Source organism: Rhinatrema bivittatum, chromosome 9 (genome assembly GCF_901001135.1).
Source record: "Rhinatrema bivittatum chromosome 9, aRhiBiv1.1, whole genome shotgun sequence".
NCBI lineage: Eukaryota > Metazoa > Chordata > Amphibia > Gymnophiona > Rhinatrematidae > Rhinatrema > Rhinatrema bivittatum.
The window spans coordinates 133,521,162-133,548,990 of record NC_042623.1 but is presented as its reverse complement, the minus strand read 5'-3'; the positions used below and the strand labels follow the sequence as shown (position 1 = coordinate 133,548,990).

At 45.7% G+C, this 27,829-nt stretch overlaps 2 protein-coding genes across 3 annotated transcripts in view; both read right to left on the bottom strand.

Moving 5' to 3' along the window:
* Positions 1 to 27,829, bottom strand: part of STAG1 (stromal antigen 1) — an 815,655-nt gene that overhangs the window by 32,659 nt on the left and 755,167 nt on the right. The gene's annotated exons all lie outside the window — the stretch shown is intronic.
* On the bottom strand, positions 22,765 to 25,123 carry LOC115099545 (t-SNARE domain-containing protein 1-like). Its single transcript, XM_029617275.1, has 2 exons — positions 23,678 to 25,123; positions 22,765 to 23,555 (listed from the first exon to the last, which is right to left on the bottom strand). Exons 1-2 carry the CDS (start codon positions 24,051 to 24,053, stop codon positions 23,515 to 23,517), a joined length of 417 nt encoding a protein of 138 aa, XP_029473135.1. The 5' UTR covers positions 24,054 to 25,123; the 3' UTR covers positions 22,765 to 23,514.

The window sequence follows — 27,829 nt, the reverse complement described above, 5'->3', positions numbered from 1 at the left end:
AGCCCTAAAACAGCCCACCATGAAAAAAAGTGTTTCCCAAACTCCCTGGAAAATCCACATTGCCCACCAAATTTATAAAGGGGGAAACAGTATAATTGCATTGGAGATGCACTGCAAAGCTTCCAACCAAAAACAAGGTTGGATTATCAAAGACTAATTAGATCTTGGGCTGTGGAGGATTTTAATAGGTTTATAGGAGAATATCTAATTTTCAAGCAGCCCCTCAGCATCATATTTATGCCCCCCCCCCCACCGCCGACCATCCAGTCGAATAAATCTTAGTACTTCACCCACATTGTAAAACCGCAGATCCAGTACATTCAAACAGCCTAAATGTTTATTGAGTATCAGTATGTTATAGCATATGCGGGCTGTCTTGGCTTTCCACAAAATAGAAGCAACCATGGAGTGAAAAACTAACTTTTCAAACCAGAACCCATAAGAGAAGCATCTGTAACCTCTAAAGGATCTTGGGAAGAATGACCATTTTAATTAGACATCCTCCCCAAGAGGGACAATGGAAAGAATTTCCATTTAATTAATAAGCAGGAAATAGAATCTAAAGTAGATATATTTAATTTATATATTTCCTTGATCAAACATGATAAAATAATCCCTAAATATTTAATACTAGTCAGTGCCCACTTAAAAGGAAACTCTCTTCACATCTAATCCCATAGTGATATATCTCAGATTTTTCATAGTTAACCTTTAGACCCAAAAATTGTCCAAAAGCCAAAATCACCTGCACTATATCATGAATATTATCTCTGGGAATTCCAACACCCAACATGTCATCAGTAAACAAACTTAATTTTGTTTTAACCTCACATTACCCACTGAAATTCCCCGAAAGCTATCTGAAGATCCCAATTACCAGGTGTACAAAAAAAAAACAACCCCCAAAACAAAAAGCGAAGGAGATATGGGACAATCCTGATGTGACCCCATCCCAAAGCAAAGTGGTATATTTGAGCTTTGGGCTCATTATACAACAATTGGATCCACTAAAGAAAAACCTCCTCAAAATACTTTCTAAGATCCGATGCAAAAAGCCCCAATTGATCCTATCAAAGGCCTTTTCAGCATCCAATCCTATCAAGAGATTGTCCAAATTCCCTTTATCAGCAGATGATAGTCAACAGGGCCTTCAATATTTTGAATTAGAAAATCTGCCTTTTACAAATCCTCAGGCCGATGCAATGTTGGGCACTGAGGTCAGCGCGCCGCTAAACACGTGGTTGGATGTCCGTTTTGGATGTACTAAACTTATGCCCAATGCAATATTGGGATTGTGTCCAAACCAGTGCATCGCTAATAGCGCTCATCACATGTAAATTCCATGTAGATGAGGCTATTATCTATTACTGCCCGATTTAAGAAATTCCCAGGCAGCCAATGCACCCTTTGTAATGCTTCAAACTTAATGCCTGCCCAGGAGCTGGCATTAAGGCTCACTGCGGTCAAGGGCAATGCTCCCATTCCTCTTATTAGTATCGTTGCAATACGAAATAGGAGGAACCACAGAAACAGCATTGTAAAAAAAAAAAAAAAAAAATTCTGACGCCCAATGTACATGCACAATATACACGGTCTAGGCTGTGTATATTGTGCATGTTTTTTGTGCTGGCAGCCGGAGAAAACAGACGCTTGTATTAAGCATCTGTTTCCTAACCCACACCGACAGCCATATCTCCTGGGCGCCTGAAGCAGACAAGGCGCTAGGTACACACTATTTCCCCTAACACCTCCTTTTTTACGTGGTAGCTCATTACCCTAGTGCATCGCGCGACCGGCAGAGGTGGGTGGGCGCATGTTAGGAAAGCGGGCGCTCAGTCATAAGCGCCTGTTTTTCGTGGAACAATATTGCATTGGCCTGTGGAATCAGGCTTAACAAGGGTAGGAATCACTATGTTAAGTCTAGCTGCCTAAACTGCAGATAAAATTTTAATATCCTGATTAAGAGGGGATACTGGATGATATGGTTCTAAAGGGAGTCCCAGGGGGAACTCTGCTTTATGGCAGAAAGAAAAAGTAAACAAGAGATGGCTATAAGATTATAAAAACAGAAGGAAAAGGAAGTGCAAGGCTGCTGGGAAATATAGGGGGTCATTTTCTATCGATATCGCACGCGAAAAGTCCCTTTTCGTGTGCGATGGCTAGACAGGGGCGGAGTCGGGACCGGAAGAGGACGCGGCAGTAACTTCGCTGGCGGCAATAAGGTAAGACCTGTTATCGCCACCGGTGGCGCTATTGGGTGGGAAAGCCAGCAGCGATAACACATAAGAACATAAGAAATTGCCATGCTGGATCAGACCAAGGGTCCATCAAGCCCAGCATCCTGTTTCCAACAGAGGCCAAACCAGGCCACAAGAACCTGGCAATTACCGCAGTGGTGCGATCGCTGCCGGCTTTCGCAGGCCCGCCCCCCATTACCGTGCGATTCAAAGAGCTCTGCGACGTTAGAAAATCCAGGCCATAGTTTGGAGATCCTTGGCACAGAAATAATTAGGATTCAAGTGGCTGCCTTGGAAAGGTGCGTTAATGGGAGACAGCTGAGGCTAATTAATTAAAGACATTTCTTGCATGGAGTCAAGTGTGTCTTTTAAAAGAGAGAATGCTGCCTTACAGCAGATCCACTTTGGAAGTCAGGAGTGAGGGCTCATTCAGACCAGAAGCAGAGATGTCCACAGCTTTTGGTTAGGAACTTTGAATCTGCAAAAGGTACAGTTGGTAAGTAGGTTCTATCTGACTAGGGTCCTTCGTTTTCAGTTTGTATTTTATTTTCCCAGGGAATTTAACAGGGTTTATTACAGCAAGAAAAATATTCTCCTGGAAAAAAGTCACTTTTTCCACTGATTTATCTCGTCTTTGTTGTATTAAACACAAATTCCCAGGAAAACTAAAAAATCGAAGATGAACTTCCCTAAATATAGTCCTAAGGAATTGGGTTGGCCGACAGATGACTATCAGCGTATTTTGCTGGGGTGGTCCTGGTGTCTCTGGACAGAAACTGGAAGCTATAAGTATGACATGAACACTGATTATGGAATAAAGTTGCTTTTTACTGCAAGTGGTTGGCTCTGAACTATGTGTTCCACAGAAATGACAGTAGGTTGTGCACAGCCTAGGCGGCAACCTGTGAGTGCACATATACAACCTCTTACCTGTAGATAGATAATCATACATGTGGAACTATTTATTTATTAAGAGAAATTTCTATGCTGCATATCCACTGGTCTGTGTGGTTTACAATAAAACATTCATAATAACTCACATAAAACAAATATGACACATTAAAACAAAAGACAAATAATAAAATTAAAAATAAAATATCCAGCCAATTGAAACCAGAAACACTGACTTAAAAGCCTATTCATCTCTCAACAGCAGCATTAAAAATTAGGGAAAACTTATTGAAATAAAAAAAAGTTGCAGTGCCTTCTTAAAGCTCGTGCAACATTCAGTTGGAGCTCTCTTGATAAAGAGCTCCATAGGATAGGACCCGCAACAGATAATATCTTCTCTTGGGACTCGGCCAGTCTTATTGCGCACACTGATGGAATAGCCAACAGCCCCATTTGAGAAAATTCAAAGCACTTGTAGAATTATAGACTGGATGGTCCGCATCTGGCTGCTGGATTCCATCTGCATCTTAATTTTTGTTGAGTTAAAGTTTTTAAAACTGTTTAAGGAGAGGGTATTTTTAAACTTAAGTTTTTAAAATGTATTTAGGTGTCTTTTAAATCTAAAGTTTATCATTTGATTATTAGGTGTCTAATATTAAGTTTGTGAATGGCTACCAATAGGACTAAAATTGGTCAAGCACTAAAATCGGGGTTAACTGTACTTTTCTAAATCACTGACTTTAGATTTTCTTCTTAATGGGGGTAATAATCTATATATCAAAAAATGTGACGGGGGCAAGTAGAAGATGGGGCATGAGGGTAGGACTCAAACACTAATGACTACTTGCCCAGGAATCAGTACTCTCAGCTTCTCATATCAAATGATCTTTGCAAATTAACAATTATTAAACTTAAAATTGGAGAAATTACTTACCTGATAATTTTGTTTTCCTTAGTGTAGACAGATGGACACAGGACCAATGGGTATAGTGTGCTCCTGATAGCAGTTGGAGACGGAGTCAGATTTCAATCTGACATATACCCCTGCAGGAAGCTCTGCTCTTCAGTATTCTCTTCGAAAAGCAATTGTGGATATATATGTGACTGAATAACTTGATTAACGTGATTAACGTGAACTGGTTGATGTGGTTATAGCTGGAGACCGCCAGTGCACTCAACCTAGAAACACCGACACCCGGTAGGTATGTGTGTCTTAGAGGGAAGCTTGGCTTACCCGTGTTTGTCTTGCTCTTGGGGATTGTCACCCGAGGTTTCCGTGTTTGTCGGCAGCCGTGGGAGGGATGCTGAGTCCATCTGTCTTCACTAAGGAAAACGAAGTTATCAGGTAAGTAATTTCTCCATTTCCTAGCGTATAGCAGATGGACTCAGGACCAATGGGATGTACAAAAGCTACTCCCAAACCGGGTGGGAGGCTGCCCATGGCCCACTTCGTACTGCCCTTGCGAATGCTGTGTCCTCCCAAGCCTGAACATCCAGGCGGTAGAACCTGGAGAAGGTGTGAATGGAGGACCATGTTGCCACCAGACAGATCTCGGTGGGTGAGAGCATCTTGGTTTCCGCCCAGGACACTGCCTGGGCTCTAGTGGAATGGGCCTTGACTTGTAGAGATGGAGGCTTGCCTGCCTCTACGTAGGCTGCCTGGATAACTTCTTTGATCCAGTGGGCTATGGTTGCCAGTGAGGCCGCTTCCCCTTGTTTCTTCCCGCTGTGAAGGACAAATAGGTGATCCGACTTTCGTACGGATTCCGACCTTTCCAGGTATCGGACTAGGAGTCTGCCGACGTTAAGATGGCGGAGGCGGCGAGATTCTTCCGAGTCCTTATGCTCGTCTGGTGATGGCAGCGAGATGGTTTGGTTTAGATGGAAGTGAGAAACCACTTTTGGGAGGAAGGAGGGGACCGTGCGTAGCTGTATGGATCTCGGTGTGAACCTGAGGAACAGTTCTCGACAGGACAGTGCTTGAAGCTCAGAGATGCGATGGGCCGAATAGACTGCCACTAGAAATGCAGTCTTCAATGTTAGTCGTTGGAGAGACAGATCGCGGGTGGGTCTGAAGGAGGCTCCTGCTAGGAAGTCTAGAACTAGATTGAGATTCCATAAAGGTACCGGCCACTTTAGGGGTGGTCGGATCTGTTTGACCCCTTTCAGGAAGCAGGAGACATCAGGGTGAGAGGCTAGGCTGCCGCCCTCTACCTTGGCTCTGTAGCAGGCCAACGCGGCCACCTGCACCTTGATGGAGTTGAGAGACAACCCCTTCTGTAAGCCGTTCTGCAGGAATTCCAGAATCGTGAGAATTTTGACTGTCCGCGGAAGGATGTCGTGGACAGTCGTTCCGCGGACAGTCCAGGCTTCGAATATTCTCCATATTTGTATGTAGGTTAGAGATGTGGAAAACTTGCATGCTCGGAGCAGAGTGTCAATCACTGCCCCCGAGTATCCGCTCTTCTTCAGGTGTGTCCTCTCAATGGCCAGACCGTAAGAGAGAATCAAGTTGGGTCTTCATGGGGGATCGGGCCTTGTTGAAGCAGATCCCTGTGCGCAGGTAGAGGTAGAGGGTTCCCTGTCAGTAGTCTTCACATGTCTGCGTACCACGGCCTTCTTGGACAGTCCGGGGCCACTAGAAGTTCTGGTCCCCTGTGGTGTTCTATCTTGCAGATGATCCCGCCCAGTAGAGGCCACGGAGGGAAGGCATATAGCAGGATTTCCGTGGCCAGGCCTGGACAAGGGCATCAATCCCTTGGGATTGTGGTTCCCATCTGTGACTGAAAAAGTTGGGAACTTGGGTGTTGGACCTGGTTGCCAGGATGTCCATGGCTGGTTTTCCCCAGCGGTTTACTATCAACTGGAAGGCTGTGGCCGACAGCCTCCATTCCTCTGGCTCTAGACTTTCTCTGCTGAGGTAATCCGCAGTGACGTTGTCTTTTCCCGCGATGTGGGCGGCTGAGATCTCTTTTAGGTGTGATTCCACCCACGCCATTAGGGGGTCTATTTCCAGGTACACCTGTTGGCTTCTGGTTCCTCCCTGGCAGTTGATGTAGGCAACTGTTATGGCGTTGTCTGACATGACTCTGACCGATTCGCCCCAGAGTCTGCGGTTGAACTGTAGGCAGGCTAGCCTGACTGCCCGTGCTTCCCGTCGGTTGATGTTCCATCACGACTCTTCCTTGTCCCATTGCCCCTGGGTGGTGAGTTCCTGGCAGTGGGCTCCCCACCCCCATAGGCTCACATCTGTGGTGAGCAGGATCCAGGTCGGTGGGCATAGCCTTACTCCCTTGCTCAGATGATCTTCTTGTTGCCACCATTGTAGCTGGGTTTGAACTTCCTCCGGGAGCTGGAGGTGAACGGAGTAGTTCTGGGACATCGGATTCCATCGTGACAGTAGGGAACGCTGTAGGGGTCGCATGTGAGCTCTTGCCCATGGAATCACTTCCAGTTTGGATGTCATGAGACCGAGGACTTGGAGGTAGTCCCACACCTTGGGGCGAAGACTGCTTACCAGGTTTCGCAATTGGTTCATCAGTTTTGTTCTCCTTGAAGGAGTCAGAATGACCTTATCTTGTCTGGTGTCAAACCAGACTCCCAGTATTCCAGAGATTGGGAGGGCTGCAGACAGCTCTTGTTTGTGTTGACCACCCACCCGAGGTTCTCCAGTAGAGTTTTGACTCTGGTGGTCGCCTGATGACTTTCCTCTGGGGATTTTGCTATGATCAGCCAATTGTCCAGATATGGGTGTACGAGGATTCCTTCTTTCCTCAGTGTCGCCGCCACTACAACCATGATTTTGGTGAACGTTCGGGGTGCTGTGGCTAGCCTGAAGGGTAGTGCCCGGAACTGGTAGTTCAGGATCGCGAAGCATAAAAACATAAAAATGCTCGTGATAGACTGGGATGTGCAGGTAGGCTTCTGACAGATCCAGGGATGTGAGAAATTCTCCCAGCTGTATCGCCCTTATGACAGAGTGTAGGGTTTCCATGTGGAAGTGAGGACCCTCAGGTGGCAGTTGACGGACTTGAGGTCCAAGATGGGCTGGAACGTACCCTCTTTCTTGGGAACGATAAAATAGATGGAATAGTGCCCAGTATTTTGTTGATGCGTGGGCACCGGCGTTATGGCCTTTAAGTCTAGCAATTTGGTCAGTGTGATTTCCACTGCTGTCCTCTTGGAAAGGTCATGGCAGGGAGATTTCACAAATTTGTCCAGAGGAATGCTGTGGAAGTCCAGATAATATCCCTCTCGAATGATGGTTAGGACCCACTTGTCCAAAGTTATCTCGACCCATCTTTGGTAGAATAGGGCAAGTCTGCCCCCTATGGCTTCTTCCTGTGGATGGATCAGCTGATCTTCATTGTGGGATGTGGCTGGGGCCTGGACCCACGCCGGCTCCCCTTTTGCTGTGTTTGTTCCGAAAGGACTGGCCCCCTGCCTGCAGGGCAAGATGCTTGATATATACTTTTGTACGGTTTGAAGTGCTGTGATCCCCTGCCCTTAGATATTCGGGGGATGGGGTGCTGGCTTCTCTTGTTCTTGTCCTCCGGTAGCCGCAGTACTGGGGATTCACCCCATTTGTCGGCTAACTTCTCCAGTTCGCTTCCGAACAGGAGGGTTCCATTAAAAGGCATTCTTGTGAGTCTTGTTTTGGACCTTGCGTCAACTGACCAGCTTCGGAGCCAGAGTTACCTTCTGGCTGCCACAACGGACGAAATGCCTCTGGCTGCGGTGTGCACCAGGTTGGAGGTTGCATCCGTGAGGAATGATACTGCTGGTTCTAGTGCTTCGACAGGTGTGGTGGCGTTCCTGGTCTTTGATAAGCAGGCGCGTGTCACCAGGGCACAGCAGGCTGCGATCTGTAGTGACATAGCTGATACGTCAAATGACTGTTTGAGGATGGATTCCAGACGTCTGTCCTGGGCATCCTCGAGTGCTGCTCCTCCCTCGACTGGGATGGTAGTGCGCTTTGAGACTGCGCAGACCATGGCGTCCACTTTGGGGAATGCCAGGAGATCTTTGGCAGCGGGGTCCAAGGGGTATAGGGCTGTCAGGGTCTCTCCCCCCTTGAACGTGGCCTCCAGAGCCTCCCATTCCAGGTCAATCAGCTGTTGAACAGCTTGCAGCAAAGGGAAATGGTGGGAGGCCTGACGGAGTCCCTCGAGGAGGGGGTTCGTCTTCGGTTCCCCTGTGGCACTTGTGCCTGGGACAGCGAGCTCTTTCAAGCTGTGAGCCATGAGGTCTGATAGTTCGTCTTTGGCGAAGAACCACCTCATGGTTCGGTAAGGTTCCGTGCCTGGGGGAATTTCCCCCTCCTCCAGGGAGTCTTGATCCTCGTCCGAGGTGTCCGTGTTCCCAATGTTGGGGCTTTTGGGCGGGAGAGACACTTCTATGGGTTTAGAGGGTCCCGGGATGTTAGGGTCCTCTGGGGGAGGCTGTGGCATCCGAGGCGCCGGTTGCATGTGGACAAAAGTATGTAGGCCTTTGAAGAATTCTACCCAGGAGAAAGATGCTGGGTCTAAATTGAGAGGCGCTGCGTCCCCGGGGATCCCCGATTGGAGGAGGCTCTCGCTGGGGGTAGAGAGGTCCGGTGTACTGTCGGTGGATCCGGATCCCAGTACTGGCTGGGGAGGACCTTGACCTGGTTCACCCAGGGCCTCCTCGAACTGAGCCGTGACCTCTTTGTGCTGCGCAGCTCTTATGTGGCATACTGGGCAGAGGACCTGAGCCTTGAGCTTCTTGTCAGGTGGTGCCATGGCTTGTGTGCGTAGAATTGCAGAAACCCCCGGTTTTTGCGTTCAAGTGTACGCCGGGAGGCTTAGTTATGCGCTCCGGCCACACCGAAGTTGTGCGTGTAGTCGGATGCGTGCCCAATAAGATGTGCGTGCCTGCCATGCACACAGATTTAACTTATGCACCCGGCACAGTTGAGCGTGTGGCTGTGCGCCCGGCACCCTTGCGCGCATCGCTGTGCGCACAAGTGATTTGTGCGCCTGGCTCGCCTCTCTGCGCACGGATCGGATCGGCGGACAGGGTAGCGATCAAGGGAAAATGGCGTCAGCGACCATGCGAGCAATATGGCGACCACCTCGGAGGGTCTCCACATGGGAGGACCCTCGTATCGGACAGGGCTTATCAACCTGGTAGCACTGATGCCGGCTGGCGATCTGTGTGGCTATTCGAGCCTCGGAGACCGGAGACTTTTAGGAAGTTTTCTATCTTACCTTGTCTCGGCGTTTCCCGGTCTCGTTCCGGGTGGTCTTCGGCTGTGGGGGGAGAGGCACTCGCTGCCTCTCAGCCGCACCCGTTGCCGGGGAATAAGTCCACGCCGGGAACCGGCTGCCGGACCGAGGCCTACCTCTGAGGGATCGCGGAAATCACCTCAGGAATTCTCAACTGGGGGAGGGACCCATAGGATTCACCGCAGGAGAGCAGGGCTCGTCTGTAGAGGTAAGATTTCTTTTTTGTTTTGGATTTCTTTGGTCAGAATACTCTAACGCTGTGCAAGCGTGTATAGAGTCCCGAACTGCTATGGAGATGGAGAAATACTGAAGAGCAGAGCTTCCTGCAGGGGTATATGTACTAGGGCTGACGTCACATTGAAATCTGACTCCGTCTCCAACTGCTATCAGGAGCACACTATACCCATTGGTCCTGAGTTCATCTGCTACACGCTAGGAAATAAATGTTAATCTTAAACTAGCATACAATATAGACAGTATTAGTTTAACCCTCCAAAAATGTTTTTGCAAGGTTTAACTGTTCTTTCCAAGAACGTCTAGCTTACCACCAGCAGATGAAAGTTCTGCTGTCACCACTCCCTCAGGACTAAAGTTTACTCAGTTCTTGCCTTCCTATGTATGTATAATTCTACAGAAATTATGTCAAACCAAGATACTTCAAAACAATCTTCTCTAAGGGATTTTCCCTGCAAATAGTTTAACAAATGACCCTCTCAGCTAATCTCTCTTCTTGTTTCTGGCAATACTTGCCTTTAACACCTTTTTAGATCAAACACTAGTGACTCTTGAGAGGCTTCTAGGAAAGGTAAAAAGTCATGGGATAGGTGGCGATGTCTTTTCGTGGATTACAAACTGGCTAAAAGACAGGAAACAGAGAGTAGGATTAAATGGACAATTTTCTCAGTGGAAGGGAGTGGGCAGTGGAGTGCCTCAGGGATCTGTACTGGGACCCTTTCTTTTCAATATATTTATAAATGATCTGGAAAGAAATACGATGAGTGAGATAATCAAATTTGCAGATGACAGAAAATTGTTCAGAGTAGTTAAATCACAAGCAGATTTTGATAAATTGCAAGAAGACCTTGTGAGGCTGGAAAATTGGGCATCAAAATGGCAGATGAAATTTAATGTGGACAAGTGCAAGGTGATGCATATAGGGAAAAATAATCCATGCTATAGTTACACAATGTTAGGTTCCATATTAAGTGCTACTACCCAAGAAAGAGATCTAGGCGTCATAGTGGATAACACATTGAAATAGTCGGTTCAGTGTGCTACGGCAGTCAAAAAAGCAAACAGAATGTTGGGAACTATTAGAAAGGGAATGGTGAATAAAATGGAAAATGTCATAATGCCTCTGTATCGCTCCATGGTGAGACCGCACCTTGAATATTGTGTACAATTCTGGTCGCCGCATCTCAAAAAAGATATAATTGCGATGGAGAAGGTACAGGGAAGGGCTACCAAAATGATAAAGGGAATGGAACAGCTCCCCTATGAGGAAAGACTAAAGAGGTTAGGACTTTTCAGCTTGGAGAAGAGACAGCTGAGGGGGGATATGATAGAGGTGTTTAAAATCATGAGAGGTCTAGAACAGGTAGATGCGAATTGGTTTTTTACTCTTTCAGATAATAGAAAGACTAGGGGGCACTCCATGAAGTTAGCATGTGGCACATTTTAAACTAATTGGAGAAAGTTCTTTTTCACTCAACGCACAATTAAACTCTGGAATTTGTTGCTAGAGGATGTGGTTAGTGCAGTTAGTATAGCTGTGTTTAAAAAAGGATTGGATAAGTTCTTGGACGAGAAGTCCATTACCTGCTATTAATTAAGTTGACTTATATAATAACCACCGCTATTACTAGCAACGGTAACATGGAATAGACTTAGTTTTTGGGTACTTGCCAGGTTCTTATGGCCTGGATTGGCCACTGTTGGAAACAGGATGCTGGGCTTGATGGACCCTTGGTCTGACCCAGTATGGCATATTCTTATGCTCTTATGACTATTTGCCCAGGAACCAGTACTCTCACCTTCTCAGATCAAGTGAACTTTACAAATTTACAATTATAAAACTTTTAATCAAATGCTAAACAAACTACCTCACAGAATGAATTTAAGATTTATTTTCCCAGAAAAATATAGTTATAAATTTAAAATTAAATGCTCTCAAAGCTTTTCCAGTATTTATTGTAAATATTTAAATATAGCTTATTTTCTAACAAAATCCTGAACGTCATCTACAAACAATTTCTGATAGGGCTTCAGATGATCAGGTGCATTGTATTTTTAAATATCTTGAGGGTAGTATCTCCAAATGGGTTAGTTTTGCGTATATCATAAGAGGAATTGACCTTTACTTATAAGCTAGGGCATGTTGGATATGATATCAATCTCTCAATTTTACCGCTAGTTCTTTTGATACTTGTATTGTGCCAAAGAGAGCCGCCTCCTGGAGTTTGTAAGGTACAGTAGATATAAGCAACATATCAAGGTGCACTTGGAAGATTTTTTTTAATCAAGCCGGTGGTGCCTACAACAACTGGGACTATTTTGGAATCTTTCTGCCACACTTCTTGCTCTCTGATTACAAGTATTAGTGGATGTTCTCCCTCCATACGTTTTACAGAATAGTTGCTTGGTACTGATACTTCTATTAGCAATGCTGTTCTTGTCTTTTTTTTCGTTTACCACTGTGTCAGGTTTCTAGCATTAAGCTTTTTATTTTCTACAATTCTATCCGAGTCATGATCCCAGTGTTTTGTTAGTACAGCGATGTTATAATGTGTACAGAGTTTCCAGTTAATGAGCTGTGCCACCTTATTGTCTCTCTCTCTCTATAAAAAGTCCTCTGACATCGGCAAGTCACATCCTATTTTACACATTCAGTATTTATCTGTTTTGCTAGATTTTTCTATACTTGCTATAAACCATCTTATCCATAGCCCACTGTCCTGTGATTATCAATCTCTCAATTTTGGGCTTAAGCTCACCTCTTCTTAACTGTTCCTATGTCTAGTTTTGATCTATGTGTGCTTGCTGAAGTAACGCTCTGAATTTCCCGCTTTACTTATTTATTCTTTTGCAATTGGTTTCCCTTTGTTTACTGGTCTAGTTCTTTAAAGAGTTTTCTCTTGTTTTGTAAATTCTGTTGCTTCTTTCTCCAAGTGTGCTGTGGATTCTCATTCATTCATTCTGTTGACTGTTAACAATTAAGGTTGGAGATTGATTGTGGCCATTCACTTTTGTATTTCAGTATTTTTTATTTGGTGCTGTTGATATTGTTAAAAGTTTGCCTAGAAGCCTATGCTGGTAGCTATGTTGTACATATCTATTTCTATAAGATGCCTTCAGCTCTGGGGATGTACAGACTTGGCATACATTTATTCTTATAGATTACCTGGTAGGCATGGAAGACTTTTCTTGTTCTTACATCAGAACTAGATTTAGGCATAGGTATGTGCGCCTTGGGTGCCAAATTCCGAAGGCGCTCAAACACTTGCATTTCCCCTGCCTCTCCCTGATTTTTAGGGGGAGGAGGAGGGAACCCCTTGACCCAAGTCATCTACCTGCGGGTGCCATCGCTTTAAATCTGGCCCAACTTATATCCAATTTTTCAAGATCTTTATGGGGCCAGTTGATGTAATCTAATCATTGCCCTGCAGAAATAAGCTGAAAATATCACCAGTTAAGTAAACCATCAATCATCTTATATCTTTTTAATGCTGTTTTTGTTCACCTGTTAACAGTCCTCTAGCCCAGAAGTATTTTCAACAGGGATAGCTGTCTGTCTTGATAAACTTATAGTAGCTGAATCAATTCCAGACACTGTACAGTTTTTCTCTCTCTAACAGGTATGTGCATCTTTTTAATTACCAGTACTATGTGCTATTGGGGGGGGGGGGGGGGTTCTCATGAGCTTCTTGTTCATTTATTTTTTAAAACTAAGACTGTCTCACATACAGAGTCAAACCTACAAGATACCCTCGATAAGTACTTGGAAGCATGAATAGTTGGTCAATTCTATTCTTTTGAAATGGGATAAACAGTCTCATAAATTGACATGACCCTGCAACTCCTTTTTAATTGCACCCAGAAGAAATTGGACTGATTTCTCATTTCTACTTTTATTTAAATATCCTGGCAATGAGTTCTGGGAGGACTCCAATATCATATTACTTGAACAAATAATTATTTTTGCTGTTACTGCTCTTTAGACTATCAAAACAAAGATGAAGCAGAGGGTCTAGCCTTGTAGACTCTTATGAATCCCTGCCCAATAAACTGCGAGATTAGTGCAGAGAGAACTTTTTTTTTTAGTCAGGGAAAAAAAAAATAGAGCACTCCTGTCAATCTTGAACTACATTATGCAGAGTTGCTGGCATCCAGTGAGCATTCTTGTGTATCATAATCTGCTGCAAATCTTTTTTTAAACAGGTCAACATAGTTGAGTTTAAAATAGTATAGTTTTTGGCAAGTTATGGGGGAGAGGGCAATAACATCCCTGTAAACACATTTGATTTATATTCTGCCTTTTGGCACTTCAAAGCGGATTACATTCAGGTACTGTAGGTATTTCCCTATCCCTAGAGGGCTTACAATCTAAGGGGGTAATTTTCAAAAGGATTTACATGCTTAAAACTGGGTTTTATGCACATATATGCACGTTACATGTGTAAATGGGCTTTTGAAAATTTCTACGATATATGCTATCGTCAATAGATTTTGTGTGTGTAAATGGGCTTTTGATATTTGCTATGATTATATGCTATTTTTACCCATGTAAACCCTATGGAAAATTGACCCCCTAAGTTTGTAACTGAAACAATGGAGGGTAAAATGACTTGCCTAAGGTCACAAGGAATGGCAGTGGGATTTGAACACTGGCTTCCCTAGTTTTCAGCCCACTACACTAACCACTCGATTACTCCTACCTCCTTTATATCAGGGAGATGAGGAAAGAGGAGGCGATTGCTCTTGATCCATCTGCAATATCATATTCAAACTGAGACAGTCTAATGGAATGCATTTTTGTTCCACATTCTGAACACACAAGGTCTCTAGAAGGAAATTTACTTCTCAAAGCTATTTTTGTAGGTTATTTTCTATTTTTCTATCCATAGAATCTTTTAGCCCAGTAGCCACCTCTAACAGGATGGCTATGCGAATAGAGAATCTTGTTAAGAGAGAGTCTACACCAAACACTCTTGACCAAAGATCATTGTTTTCTTCAGGGCCTCTATAAAAGGTTTTTGGAATGTACATATTTTTATTGGGGTATGCCATATTTCTGAGATGAAACCTGAACTAGTAGTATTCATTGACAAGTCATACCCCCTTTTCTTCCACTCTTAGGAAAGGGTAAATTGGTTTCTCCTTATGTTACTGAAGATGATATATATATATATATATTTTTTTTTTAAGTACCCCATTATCTGCTTCAGTAAACAAATGCAACACCTCTGAGTGAGACTGCTTCTCAACATCTAAAAACAATGGCAAGTATAAAATTTCATCCTGTCTTCAGTCGGGGATGGAGGTAAAATCCCTTTTCTCTGATTGGAAGCTGAGCCTTCTGCAGGAGTAGAACGCCTGAAAAAAGCAGGGTTTGCCTGAAATATTTTGTTTGGCAAGTTAAGCATAGACTTGCAAATTAAAAAATTGAGACTTCTCAATAAAATCCTCTGGTTCAGGTGATAAGAGGGGAGGTTCTCTCACATACAAATAAAGCTTTTAAGAGGTGTAACAATACTCTAAAAAATGAGCTACTATTTTCTGCCCTTCTGCTTCTTTACAGATTTTTCCAACCAACCCCTTTCAAATACTGCCAGTAAGAATTAGGTACTCCCTAAATTACAGGCCAAAGCAATACCATGCGCTCAGGCTAGCGCACAGGTTTACCTGCGATTGGATGCACGACCATAACCCCTGTTGCAATAAGGGGATCAGCACATCCAAAACGTGCGTCTAAACCAGGGGGTAAATAATAGCGCTTATCACATGTAAATGCCATGTTGATGAGGTTATTAGCTATTACCCTCCGATGTAAAAAAAAAAACCCAAACAAGAAAAACATGTACACAGCGCACACATGCCAGCCCCAAAGCTGGTGTAAGTTTTGAGGAACCCCACAAGTTGAACTAAAAAGCAGAAAATACTGCTTTTCTGTGATTCCTCTGACAATATCATGGCGATATTAAGTTGGAGGAACAAAAAAAAAACAGCAGCAACATGGAAAAAAAAATATTTTAAAAAAATGTCTTGTCAGTGGGAAAATGGATGCTCAATTTAGGAGCGTCCATTTTCCTAACCCATGGCTGTGCACGGGTCAAGAAAATGAACGATCCTAAAATCGAGCGTCTGTTTTCCTAACCTGCGCACAGCCACTTCCTCCTGGGTGCCAGAATCTAATGAAGCGCTAAGAACACAAAATTTCCCCTAGCGCCTCATTTGTAACGCAGCGGCTCATTTGCCTACTGCATCATGTCCCCAAGAGAGTTGGATGGGCGTGCATTAGGAAGTCAGGGCTCAATTATGCAGGCCCATTTTTCCCCGTGCGGATATTGCATCAGCCTGTTAGACAGTGACTTTCCATGTTTTCTATATATATTAGAAACTTGACACTGGAAGAAGATACACATCAACAGCACCTTCGAACACCTCCCCCACTACATCCTGTAATGGAAACTGTTTGGCTTCACAGCATACAGGTCTCTTACTGTTTTCTTCTCTTTTACTTTTGCCATGCACATAAGGAATGCTGCTTCATTGATGACCTTACTCCCCCCCCTTGACAAAGGTGACCTACCCACATCAAAGGTTTCAAAAATTCTGACAAGAAAAAAAAAACTCGTTTATAGATCAGAACATCAATACGGCAAATTTCTGTTCAGTAGGACATCACTGCTGCTTCCTGTTTAGCTTAGGCCTGGGAAAGCTGGTGGAAGCAATTAGTGAATAATACAGTACAATCGTAGTCCAGAATATGGGTTGACAACCATCAGTAAATTTACTAACAGTAAAGAATGAGTACAGATGTATTTCAGGCCTTCTGTTTCAGTTGAATCTGATCACCAGCAAGCGCAGCACCATAGGGAGCACCATAGGGAGCAACAGCATTCAATAACTGAAATAGAGAGAGAGCTTCAAATGCTGTAAGAAACAATCTGCATTTTCTGAAGATGAGTTTGAAATTGCTGGGTGGATCAGCCTCAGTATGCTTGTAGATGAGAGCTATCCGGTCTGCACGGCAAGTTTCTTAAGCTGGTATCTGCCACACCATGTTTTACTTAAAGGTAGCAGCCCCTGCCTCGTACAGTTATTCGATCAGAGCGAGATACACATCGTTCTGCCATATGTGGTTTTCATTTATTGAGTTTGGCAAGGGGCTCTTTGATTTCACACAGGCCATTTTTCTGGTAGTTTCCCCATGAGCAGTGGATGCAGAGTTGTTTGTGGACTTTCAGGGACAGCGGTGGACATTCAAATACCTAGAAGTTGGTAAGGGTGCACAATAAATAAACCTTTTTGAATGAATGAGAAGTTTGGGAACTGATGGACAGGATGTGAGGCTTCAAAACGTAGATTCAGGAATATTTTTCAGGAATGTATTCAGAGAATATTATTTCATGGAAAGGGTGTAGCATTCAGGAAACTCTCTCCAGGGGCAAGAGGCTAAGACAGGAATGGAGTAGTAGCCCAACAGTCAGCGCAATGGACCTTGAACCAGGAAAGCGAGGGTTCAATACTCATTCAGCGATTGACAAAGGCAAATTTACCTCTCCCTCTGGCAAAATAAAGGTGGTGTACAACCTTGTGCAACTGACCTCAAGAGGACACGAGATAAACATGGATGATTCTTATATTAGAAGTCAGGTCGATACCCTGCAAGCTAAAACTCCCCAGAGGCTGGCCAGGTTGGTGCAACACTTGCTGATGGTGGCGCACTTCCTGAGACCAGAAAGCCGAACCCGAGCTGCAGGCCCACAGAAACTAACTCGAACTGTGGCCATCCCTTCAGGTTTTGAGCCAAGAATTGAGCTATAAAGAGGAAGTGCTGAGAGCTTTAAGGCCATTATGCTCAGGACGGGAATAAGTAGCATCAAAGGGGATCTAGTGCCTATTGGCTGCTTGGTGTTTTTTGTGCCTATTTCGAACTGCTCAGCTTTTTTCCGCGGTGGGTGTTGGTCCAGCATTACGGCGTTGATAATATCATATATTACCCGGATGACTTCTTATTTGTTGGCCCGAGTGAGTTCAAACGCTTTACAGGCCCTCCTGCCTAATTTTCAGGATACGGCATCTGATTTTGGAGTCCCGCAGCAAAGAAGAAGATTGAAGTCCCCTCCACCCAGATTATAGGAAGATAAAGAGGTGAAGTTGCGAGATAAGTTGAATGAAGTGACAGGTGCGAAGAAGCATGACTATCTGAGATTTGCAACACACTGCAGACAGCCTGAATTCCACATTTAGAGATCTCCCTCACAAGACTGGCGCAACAACTGTAAGCACATGCGGGCCTCATCACTTCATTAGGTCATTTGGGTATCCATCCCGGCCGACTTCAATGGGTACCTCCATGGCAGGAGCCTGCACTTTCCAGCAGGGATCTTAATATTCACTTGGATGCCTTCCCAGGATAGAGTTTGCCTGGGTGCATGGCTGCCGCACCAGAGTCGGACATACGAGTGGAGGTACCCACAGCAGAGGAGCCAGGAACCGAAGTCCCTAACCACCTATGAGGATTGGTCGCTGACTACCAGGGACCTCATAAGAGGATCATTAGCCGGTAGCAGATGGTCTGCTGCACCTGGGCCAGATACATGCCCGGGGATAGGAGTAACTCAAATGTTTCATTCCTTGAGTTATTTCCCATACCAGTGGCTCTAGTCCTTTGTAAAACTAAGCTGCAGAATAAGCAAATCATATTCTGGTGCGACAATCAAGTGGTTGCCCTTGTGCTTAACCGTCAATACGGTAAACAAGTCTGCACGTAGCAGAACCGCTTACAGAGGTACTACTCGCCAGTTTATGCAATACCATTAGAGAGCGAAATGTACCAGGGACTAAGAGGGAATTATTTTGTAAACAGGTACCTGCAGCAGAGGAGACAGGAACCGAGGGCCCGGACCATCTGTGGGGGGATTGGTCGCCGACTATCAGAGACTTTATAGAAGGATTCTTAGCAAGTAGCACATGGTCAGCTTACTGCGGGGGCAAGGTAGGGGGCCCGGGTCTCGATGCTATCTTGCTTAGTTATTACGGCTGGCAGCAGAGGGGTGGCTTAGCCTGGTCGGTGGCAACCACCTTACCGGTCTGGATACCAGCCACAGTGGCGAATAACCGGATAGTAAGTACATCTCTTTGACAAACGAAATGGGGCCATACAGAGGCTCAGCGGCTTGTCATCTTGCAGGACTGGCCTTCCTGTTCAAAGTGTGTGGATGGGGAGATCCCACCAAATCCTTCCGGTCGAGGAGATGGTTGGTGGGTTGGTCGACCGGAAGTTGGGGACTAATATGGCTTCCAATAACAAGCAACCTGCTGGGGACCTTATGGGTGCTCTTGCCATTCATCTGTGCTTTTGACTTCAAAACTAACCTCTTGTTTTCCTTCCAGCTGGTCTTTTGGAGCTTTATGCTTGAGTGAGTTGGTTGCGTCCAGCAAGAATGATCCGCGCAACTGGAAGAATAGTGCCCTCCGCTGTAAAAGCACGCTGATCAGTATTTACACAGTGGTATCCCATCCTATGGATGGCGGCATGCCTATGAACCCACTCGCCGTGCTTGTGGGTAGAATCCTATGGCACAGCAAGGACAGAGCACAACCTGTTAAGAGTCAGTGGCTGCACGCTGGCAAAAAGCAAATCACAGTGTGTGTGTTGGCGCCTTCCTCGCAGGTGCTCCCTAGAACCTTATGCTGCAGAACAGATGAAGAGGCTGATACCTTGACGCGATGGTAGAACCCTGGCATGGCTGTGTACTTCACTGACAGAGAATGCCATCTGCCAGCACCCCCTGCCATACCCGACTGCACATGCTGCGCTTCACTGTCACACTAATTCCCAATGGAGTGAATAGGGACAGTGTGATGATGGCGTCTCCTGTACCACTGGGGCTCTGATTATGGCATGGTGGTGGGTAGCGTTCTATGGTATCACCCCCATTGAACCCCCAGTGCTTGATAAAGCTCCAAGAGGCACCATGTATGCCAAGATCATTGGTATCCATGGTGCCTGATAGCCATCGGCCAGCCCTTGAAATTGCATCGGGAACGGTTCATCATTGTTTCTCTCATGGAACAGCAGCAATGAAGTCCATGACGACTGACGGTGCCCATGGTGCTCTGCGTTAGTGTCCTGCGGCATCTGACCGAGTCCAGTTAGCAAGTAGCACATTTAAGACTAATCGGAGAAAATTATTTTTCACTCAATGCTCAGTTAAGCTCTGGAATTTGTTGCCAGAGGATGTGGTTAGTGCAGTTAGTGTAGCTGGGTTCAAAAAAGGTTTGGATAAGTTCTTGGAGAAGTCCATTAACTGTTATTAATCAAGTTTACTTAGGGGCGGATTTTCAGAGCCCTGCTCGCGTAAATCCGCCCAAAACCGGGCGGATTTACGCGAGCAGGGCCCTGCGCGCCGGGAAGCCTATTTTACATAGGCCTCCCGGCGCGCGCAGAGCCCCGGGACTCGCGTACGTCCCGGGGTTCTCGGAGGGGGGCGTGTCGGGGGGCGGGGCCGGAGCGCGCGGCGTTGCGGGGGCGTGTCGGCAGCGTTTTGGGGGCGGGTACGGGGCGTGGCCGCGCCCTCCGTACCCGCCCCCAGGTCGCGGCCCGGCGCGCAGCAGGCCCGCTGGCGCGCGGGGATTTACGTCTCCCTCCGGGAGGCGTAAATCCCCCGACAAAGGTAAGGGGGGGGTGTAGACAGGGCCGGGTGGGTGGGTTAGGTAGGGGAAGGGAGGGTAAGGTGAGGGGAGGGCAAAGGAAAGTTCCCTCCAAGGCTGCTCCGATTTCGGAGCGGCCTTGGAGGGAACGGGGGGAGGCAGCGCGGCTCGGCGCGCGCAGGCTATACAAAATCGATAGCCTTGCGCGCGCCGATCCAGGATTTTAGTGGATACGCGCGGCTCCGCGCGTATCTACTAAAATCCAGCGTACTTTTGCTTGAGTCTGATGCGCAAGCAAAAGTAGGCTGATCGCGCTTCTTTTAAAATCTACCCCTTAGGGAATAGCCACTGCTATTAATTGCATCAGTAGCATGGGATCTTCTTGGTGTTTGGGTAATTGCCAGGTTCTTGTGGCCTGGTTTGGCCTCTGTTGGAAACAGGATGCTGGGTTTGATGGACCCTTGGTCTGACCCAGCATGGCAATTTCTTATGTTCTTATGTCCACTGGTGCCCACTGTGGGCCCATAATGCTCTTGTGCTCACCAACAATGGATCGAATCAATAGCACCAAACAATGTTGCACCAAGGCTTCAATGACCAGTTTGATGGTATATACTGCCATACCCGGTGCCCCAAGCGTCAGCGTAATTCAACAGCCAGGCGGCACTGATAGAGACCCTGGTACCTGAAGCCATTGATGGATCTGTGGAACCGAGGATGCCCCAGGGCGCCTGCAGGCAGAGGCTCTGCAGCCCCAACACACCTCATTGATAACCAAAGAAACCAATGACTGCTGGAGCCATCGACAGTTCTCCCTCGGCTCACCTATACGTCCCAGGGCATCGATACTGCAAGCTCGATGGCGTCCCTTGCCAGCAGCTATGGCTAACAATGGCCTCGACAGCAACCCTAGCGCTCATTAGCATCGATGGTGCATGAAGCTCGGGGCCTCCGATGCCCCCCAATCTCAGTGGCTCAGGGCCCCCGAGTTCATTGGCATCCATGGTGCCTGATAGACATAGGCCAGCGATGGGACAGCACAATGTCTCTCTGTGTCCTGCCTGGACATTGCAAAGGAGCCTCGAGGGCACCAGACTAGTGTGCCTGGATGCCTCTGTGCTCTAGGGTGCCTTGAGTAGATGGTGACTTCGGTGCTTGACAGCACCAAGTTCACCAAAACCCCTCTCACCTGAGGGGTCAGAGGCACTAGAGGACTCTCAGGAGCCCTAGCAGTCAATGGCCCAGAGGGCAACCAGTGCTCAGTGGAGAACCCAGCGCTTCATCAAAGGTACTTGACAATCGTTGAGAGTGGCAACGAATGGCATCACTGGCCAACACAAACCCAATGGCCTCCATGACGGCCCTGCACCTCAATGGCATTGACGGCGTTAATGGTATCGAGGCAGCCATGCACCTCAATGGCACTGAGGGTGGCTCCGATGGTATCGAGGGGGACCATGGTACTTGATGGCAGTCCTGGTCCCCGACACTTGAGGTCAGAGCTACTACTCTGCCACATCAAGGCTCAAGGCCTAAGTACAGAAGGACCAGCTAGTATGCTCGAACTATATACAGTGCTTGCTGGCGCACATAGCCCTTATGGTAGCGAGGGCGGTCAGGCACCTCAATGGCGAGGGAGCCCCAGCACCTCAAAGGCATCAAGGATGACCATGGCGCTCAATGGTAATTCTAGTCCCTGATGAGGTCTTGACATCGACGTGTCAGATCATTTGTGCACTGGTTACAGATATGCACGACAACCGATACTGGGCATGGCACCAAAGGTGCAGCAGCAAGCTGCTTGCCTAGGCTCTGCTCACCCTCTCTCACAAGTAGACTGCACTGCCATCACAGGCAAGCAGGATGGGAAGCTATATCTTCCAGGGCTTCTGCTAGTGGAGACTAATTCCTTTGAATGTGGGGAGGATGAGCTCTCCCCCTCACAGGAATGGCGTGGTCCTTGATCTTTTCATTGTCTGACCCTCCATCAGTGCTGATCGATCGGTGAAACGACATGGAACTCCTGCGGGTAGAGCTCTGGCGAGTCCCCAAACTCAATGGTGTACACGTATCACCCACATACTGCATTATGTCAGTCCTACCAGCACCTGACAAAGGTACAAAAACAGACAGAACAAGGAAAGGACACAGATATGAAACTGCAGGTGCAGTATTTATTTAATAAAGGGATAGTATTAGACTGCCAGGCTAATGAGCGACTATGGCCTGCCTGCTGCTGGCAGACAGTGGAAAGAAGAGGAAAAAAGGAAATAAAATTACCATAAGGTAAAGGAAAGTAAAACAGTTACAGCTCTAGAAAATATCAATTTCAAAAACTGTGAGGAGAGGACAAAGCTGAATATAGTTATACACACTGCTCCCGCGACCACACGGCTCCGCATAAAGAAGAGACTGAGGGACTCTGCCCATGGGACAGGGTGATAACTACAGCTGCACATGCTAAGTAGGGCATGTTTAAAAGTTCTAGAATTTTTGACTACCAACCTGCTTGTCCTCAGAGAATAAAGCCTCTCCCATCATGTAGCCCTAAAGAGACAGCGCAGTGGGGTTCAGAGACCATCAATGGTGTTCTGGCATGCAGATGACAGCTGATGTCTTCCTGTTCTCCATGGGAGTTGGTTCCTGAGGCTGCCATTGGTGGTCCAGCATGGGCCAGGTGGGATTCATGGACTGTTATCAGTGGTCCAATGTGGCAACTGACTGCCAATGTTTCCTATTCTCAAGGGGTGGGCGTGGCCAGGAAACCTGAAGAGAGGCCCAGGTCACATGGGTAAGGGTTCTGTTCATTTCCCATTTGGATAAATCAAGTCCTCGTAGGACACCAATATCATCATGCAAAAAACACAGGCTGCGGCAGTGCTCTTCCTCGCAGACCCTCTGCCTGCGTCGCTGACGTATCATCTTCCTCATGAGTTCCATCTCCTATGGTACTGCTGTCCAGCCCACTGTCATACTTGCTTTGATGAGTTCCTAACTTGCAAGCAGTTCCACCAAGACCTGTTCTGCCATTGTGTCAGCACTGGAGAGTGGTGTTCCTATTGGTGAAAATATTGTGATGTGAAGCCCCACTGCTGACCACAGTGACGCTTGTAGAAATGCCCACAATGATGCCAGGTTTTGCTGGTGCCTTTAGGATATCTGACATGAATGTGTTTGGCCATGTGAAGTGGATCTCAACTGCCTGTCTGCCATCTATTGGAGGAGATGGTGATGGTGGATCCAGAGATGCTGGCTGGTTCTCAGTGGCACGCCCCTCTGCGGTCATCGGTCGACAAGATACCTGGGAAAATAAATTTTAAAAAACCTCTAACATCTCAGAACCAAGTACTATTACATCCTTCTGATCCCTCCCCCTCCAGCCAGCTCTTTTCACCCTGGAGATAAATTTCTTATCATGCTCACCTGCTCCTTCTTCAGTCTCCATGTCTGTCTCGCCAGTATGTATACCAACAAAGTAGTCCTTCTGAAGAGTCCCCTGAACCAGCTCCTCCACCTGTGTCAGCTGCACATCACATGCTGGGCCTCTTCCCATCTGGCACTTGGACCTCTCTATCTGTACCAGCTTTGCCTTGACAGCTGCCCTGGTGTCCTGCCATCGATGCTTCAGTTGGTTCACCATCCAGGTAGTCACTGACAGGCTGCTGACATCCTTGGCGATCCTGTCCCAGATGTTCTTATTGCTCTTCAAGGATGTCTTCCGTCCAAAGAGCACACTGTGCTTCTCATAGACTGCTGCACCAGAATAACTCTCTCTTCCTCCCTGAAGTGCACATAGCATTGATGCTGCTTCTCCTTCAATTGCTAACTGCTGGTTCCTGCCTGCTCATCATAATCTAATGATAACTGGGGATGGGTCCCTACCTCCCTGAATGCTACTCTCATTGCATTCCCCTCTTCCCCCTGCTCTGATTCCTCCACCCATTTTCTTTTCTTCCCTGCTTTACCTGCACTTGCCAATTCATGCATGCCCCTCTCCTCCTATCCCATCTTCCCTCCTTGGCTACACTGAGACTCATTCACCACACTCTTCCTGTCCTCTCTGTCTCTGCTTGCCTGCCTGTCAAGTTCATCCACTCCCTCATTTGCCCCCTTTGTCACGCTCCATTCTCTCTACAGCCACGAACATCAATTCCACTCTTTCAGCAATCTAAACACAAAAGTGGATACACAGACAAATGCAAACTAACAATTAGATGCACTCTAATATTCACTCAAGAGCACAGAAAAAAGAAACAGCAAGGGAAAAACAAGTGCTATTAAAGACATCACTCAGCAATCCAAATTACCAAGAACCACTATTCTTACATAGAAAACCTCCAATGCCTAGGTCCAAAGCTTGCCCAACACTACCCAGTGCTGACAAAATGGCCCTGGAAGAGGCTGCCTTCTACATCCATGCAAGGAAAAGTGTTCATGAAAACAGATGGATATGTATGCATCACCAATTACACCGTAGGTCAGCCTTGTACCAACCTATAGGGAACACTGTAGACCTTTTCTAACTAGTGTTGGATTTTACTGCTGTTTTTACCGCAATTTTTTCATGTCCATTTTAACACCGGCTTTTGAGTGCTTTTTGTGATTATTGTGCATATTTAGCTCCAGCTTGATTTGCATACCATTAGTTTACAGCATCAAGCGGGGCTGCAGGTTTTTAATGCATGCGTTTTTAAAAATTGGCAGTAAAATTTGCTGCCATTTTTGACTTGAGTTTTATTACATCAGCCCCATAGTTGCAGTATTTATCAGGCAGCATGCTGTTTGACATCCATATTTATCCATATTTAATCTCTGTGCGGCTCTACTAATTAGCTGTATAAACTTATCTGACTAAATAGCATTATATATTCAGCGGCACAGTTGCACCACTAAATATACCTTAAGGTTAGCCAGATAAGTTTATTTGGATAATCTTAGGCCAGCTCTACGAGCCAATCAGTTTTAGCCAGATAAGTCATCCAGCTAACTCTGAATATCAAAGTTCGCAGGATAAATTATCCGGCTAACAACTCCTCCCAGTTATGCCCCCAAAATGCCCCTAACGTATCCGGCTAAATTCTAGCGAAATAATAGTAAAGTGCTCACATTTTCATTTAGCTTTAGAATATGGACCTCTCGTTTTTAGGGAGAAAATGATGGCAAGTGGATTTTGCTTTCAGCTGCCTTCACACTGACTACAGCCCAATCCCTTTTCAATAGCTTCTTCTTAGACTGTGTACTGAAAGCAGTGAAACATGGCTCATGTTTTAATCCAGCAAAGAGACAATGGCTCTCCTTCTTAAACAAAAACTGTGAAAATGCTAACAAGAAAAAATACTGCACATCCACGCTGAAGGCAGGGGTGTGGTTTACCTGCAGCTACCTGCAAGAGACAAATAATCAACTGAAGGCAGAAAGGGGAGCAGTAGTCAGGTCACATGAGCAAGAAAAACCTCAAGATCTGTGACTTTCAGGCTGTTGCAATATTGGCATGCGTTAAAGGGGTGCCTATGATTGAGTGTTTGCTTCCTTAATGTGCGCCGATACACTCCTCCGGGGCACCCAATGCTAAATGCAAATGGGCTGATGCAGTAAAAAGGAGGCACTATGGGAAATTGTGCGCCCCTAGCGCCTCCTCGGCAGCGGGCTCCTGGGAGAAGTGGCTGTCAGCAACTTAGGAAAATGGACGTTTAATTTTACAGCATCCGTTTTCCTAACCTGACCACTGGCACACTATTTTTTGGTCAAAACATATATCTCCCTACACGCAAAAAACAATGACTAGGAAAGTAGTTTTTTAAAAATATTTAAAATAGTCAAATTGTTTAAAATTACTGGACAACATAGGGAGTATGGGATGAATTTATAAAGGTATATGGTGAAGGTAAAATTGGAATCATTTATTATAATGGGTTGATTTTCATTTAAGGTGTCTTTGATTACATTAGGATCGGCAATAAAAGTTTGATACATGAGGTGATTGGCGATACAGATTTACTGAATGTTCTCCAGGAGTTTTCAAGTTTGAGTATAAGGTTAATCCCCTGAAGAAACCGAAGGGTGAAACAGGAGCTTCCTGTCGGGACAGCAATTGAAAGGGATGAAAAAATAATTGAGAGGATATGAAATAAAAGAAAAATTTTGTGAAAGATTTTTGTGATGAAATAAAGGGAAAATATTTTGTGAAGAACAAGTTCAGACCTGTATTGAAATTTAGTATGTGTGAAAAACTTCTGTGACAAACAAGCCGAGATACGTGATTGAAAATATGTAATTGGAGGGATATGTTTACATTGTATCTATATCAATTGTAATTAAGTGCATATTATGTATATGATGTTAAGGAGAGGTTTTAGGGTGTATTTATTATATGTTGTTTAGATGAATGAATGAGAGGGTGAATGGTAATTTAGGGTGTGTTATGTATGTTTTTTTTAATGAATATTGTAATAAAGCATTTAAATACATTTAATGTGGAAATACAGGTATATTGTGTATAACACTATTTTTTGGGACATTTCTCATTCTTTAGTTCCTCCGACTTAATATCGCCATGATATTCAGTTGGAAGAAGTACAGAAAAGCAGTATTTTCTGCTTTTCTGTAAACATTTTGGGCTCCTCAAGACTTTACGCCAGTAAAAATGTGCGCATCTGATGCACTTTTTTTTTTTTTGCATGGAAGGGGAATCGATAATAGCCTCATCAACATGCATTTGCATGTGATGAGCACTATTACCTATGCGCGTGATTGGACGTACTAATCCCCGTTTTGCATCTGTTGATATGGAAGCACATCCAATCTCTGGTTAAACTGTGCACTGCAGCCAGCGCACGGTATAGCATCGGCCTGTTTGCTGGTCTGTGAACCTGCAATTCTAGAAGGCATATCCTGAGACTGAGAATAGGGTGGAGAATGACAGCAGGCCGATACAGTAAAAATCGCGGGAGAGCGGGCAAGTGCCCGCTCTCCCGGCGCGCGCACAGGCCAATCTCCTGTGCGCACGATTCAGAAAAAAATTATTCAAATTAGGGCCCGCAGTAAAAAGAGGCGCTAGGAACACTAGCACGTCCCTAGCGCCTCTTTTTTGACAGGAGTGGCGGCTGTCAGCGAGTTTGACAGCCAACACTGAATTTTGCCAGCGTCTGTTCTCAAACCCGCTGACAGCCACGGGTTCAGAAACTGGCAAAATTGAGCGTCCGGTTTTCAACCCGCGAGCTGATTTAAAAAAAAAATTTTTTTAAATTATTTTTAACTTTTGGGACCTCCGACTTAATATCGCCATGATATTAAGTCGGAGTGTGCATAGAAAAGCAGTTTTTACTGCTTTTCTGTGCACTTTCCCAGTCCGGCAGAAATTAACACCTACCTTTCGGTAGGCGCTAATTTCTGAAAGTAAAATGAGCGGCTTGGCTGCACATTTTACTTAGTGAATCGCGCGGGTATAACTAATAGGGCCATCAACATGCATTTGCATGTTGTGGGCGCTATAAGTTTCGGGGGGGTTGGATGCGCATTTTTGACGCGCTATTACCCCTTACTGAATAAGGGGTTAAGCTAGAGCGTTGAAAACGT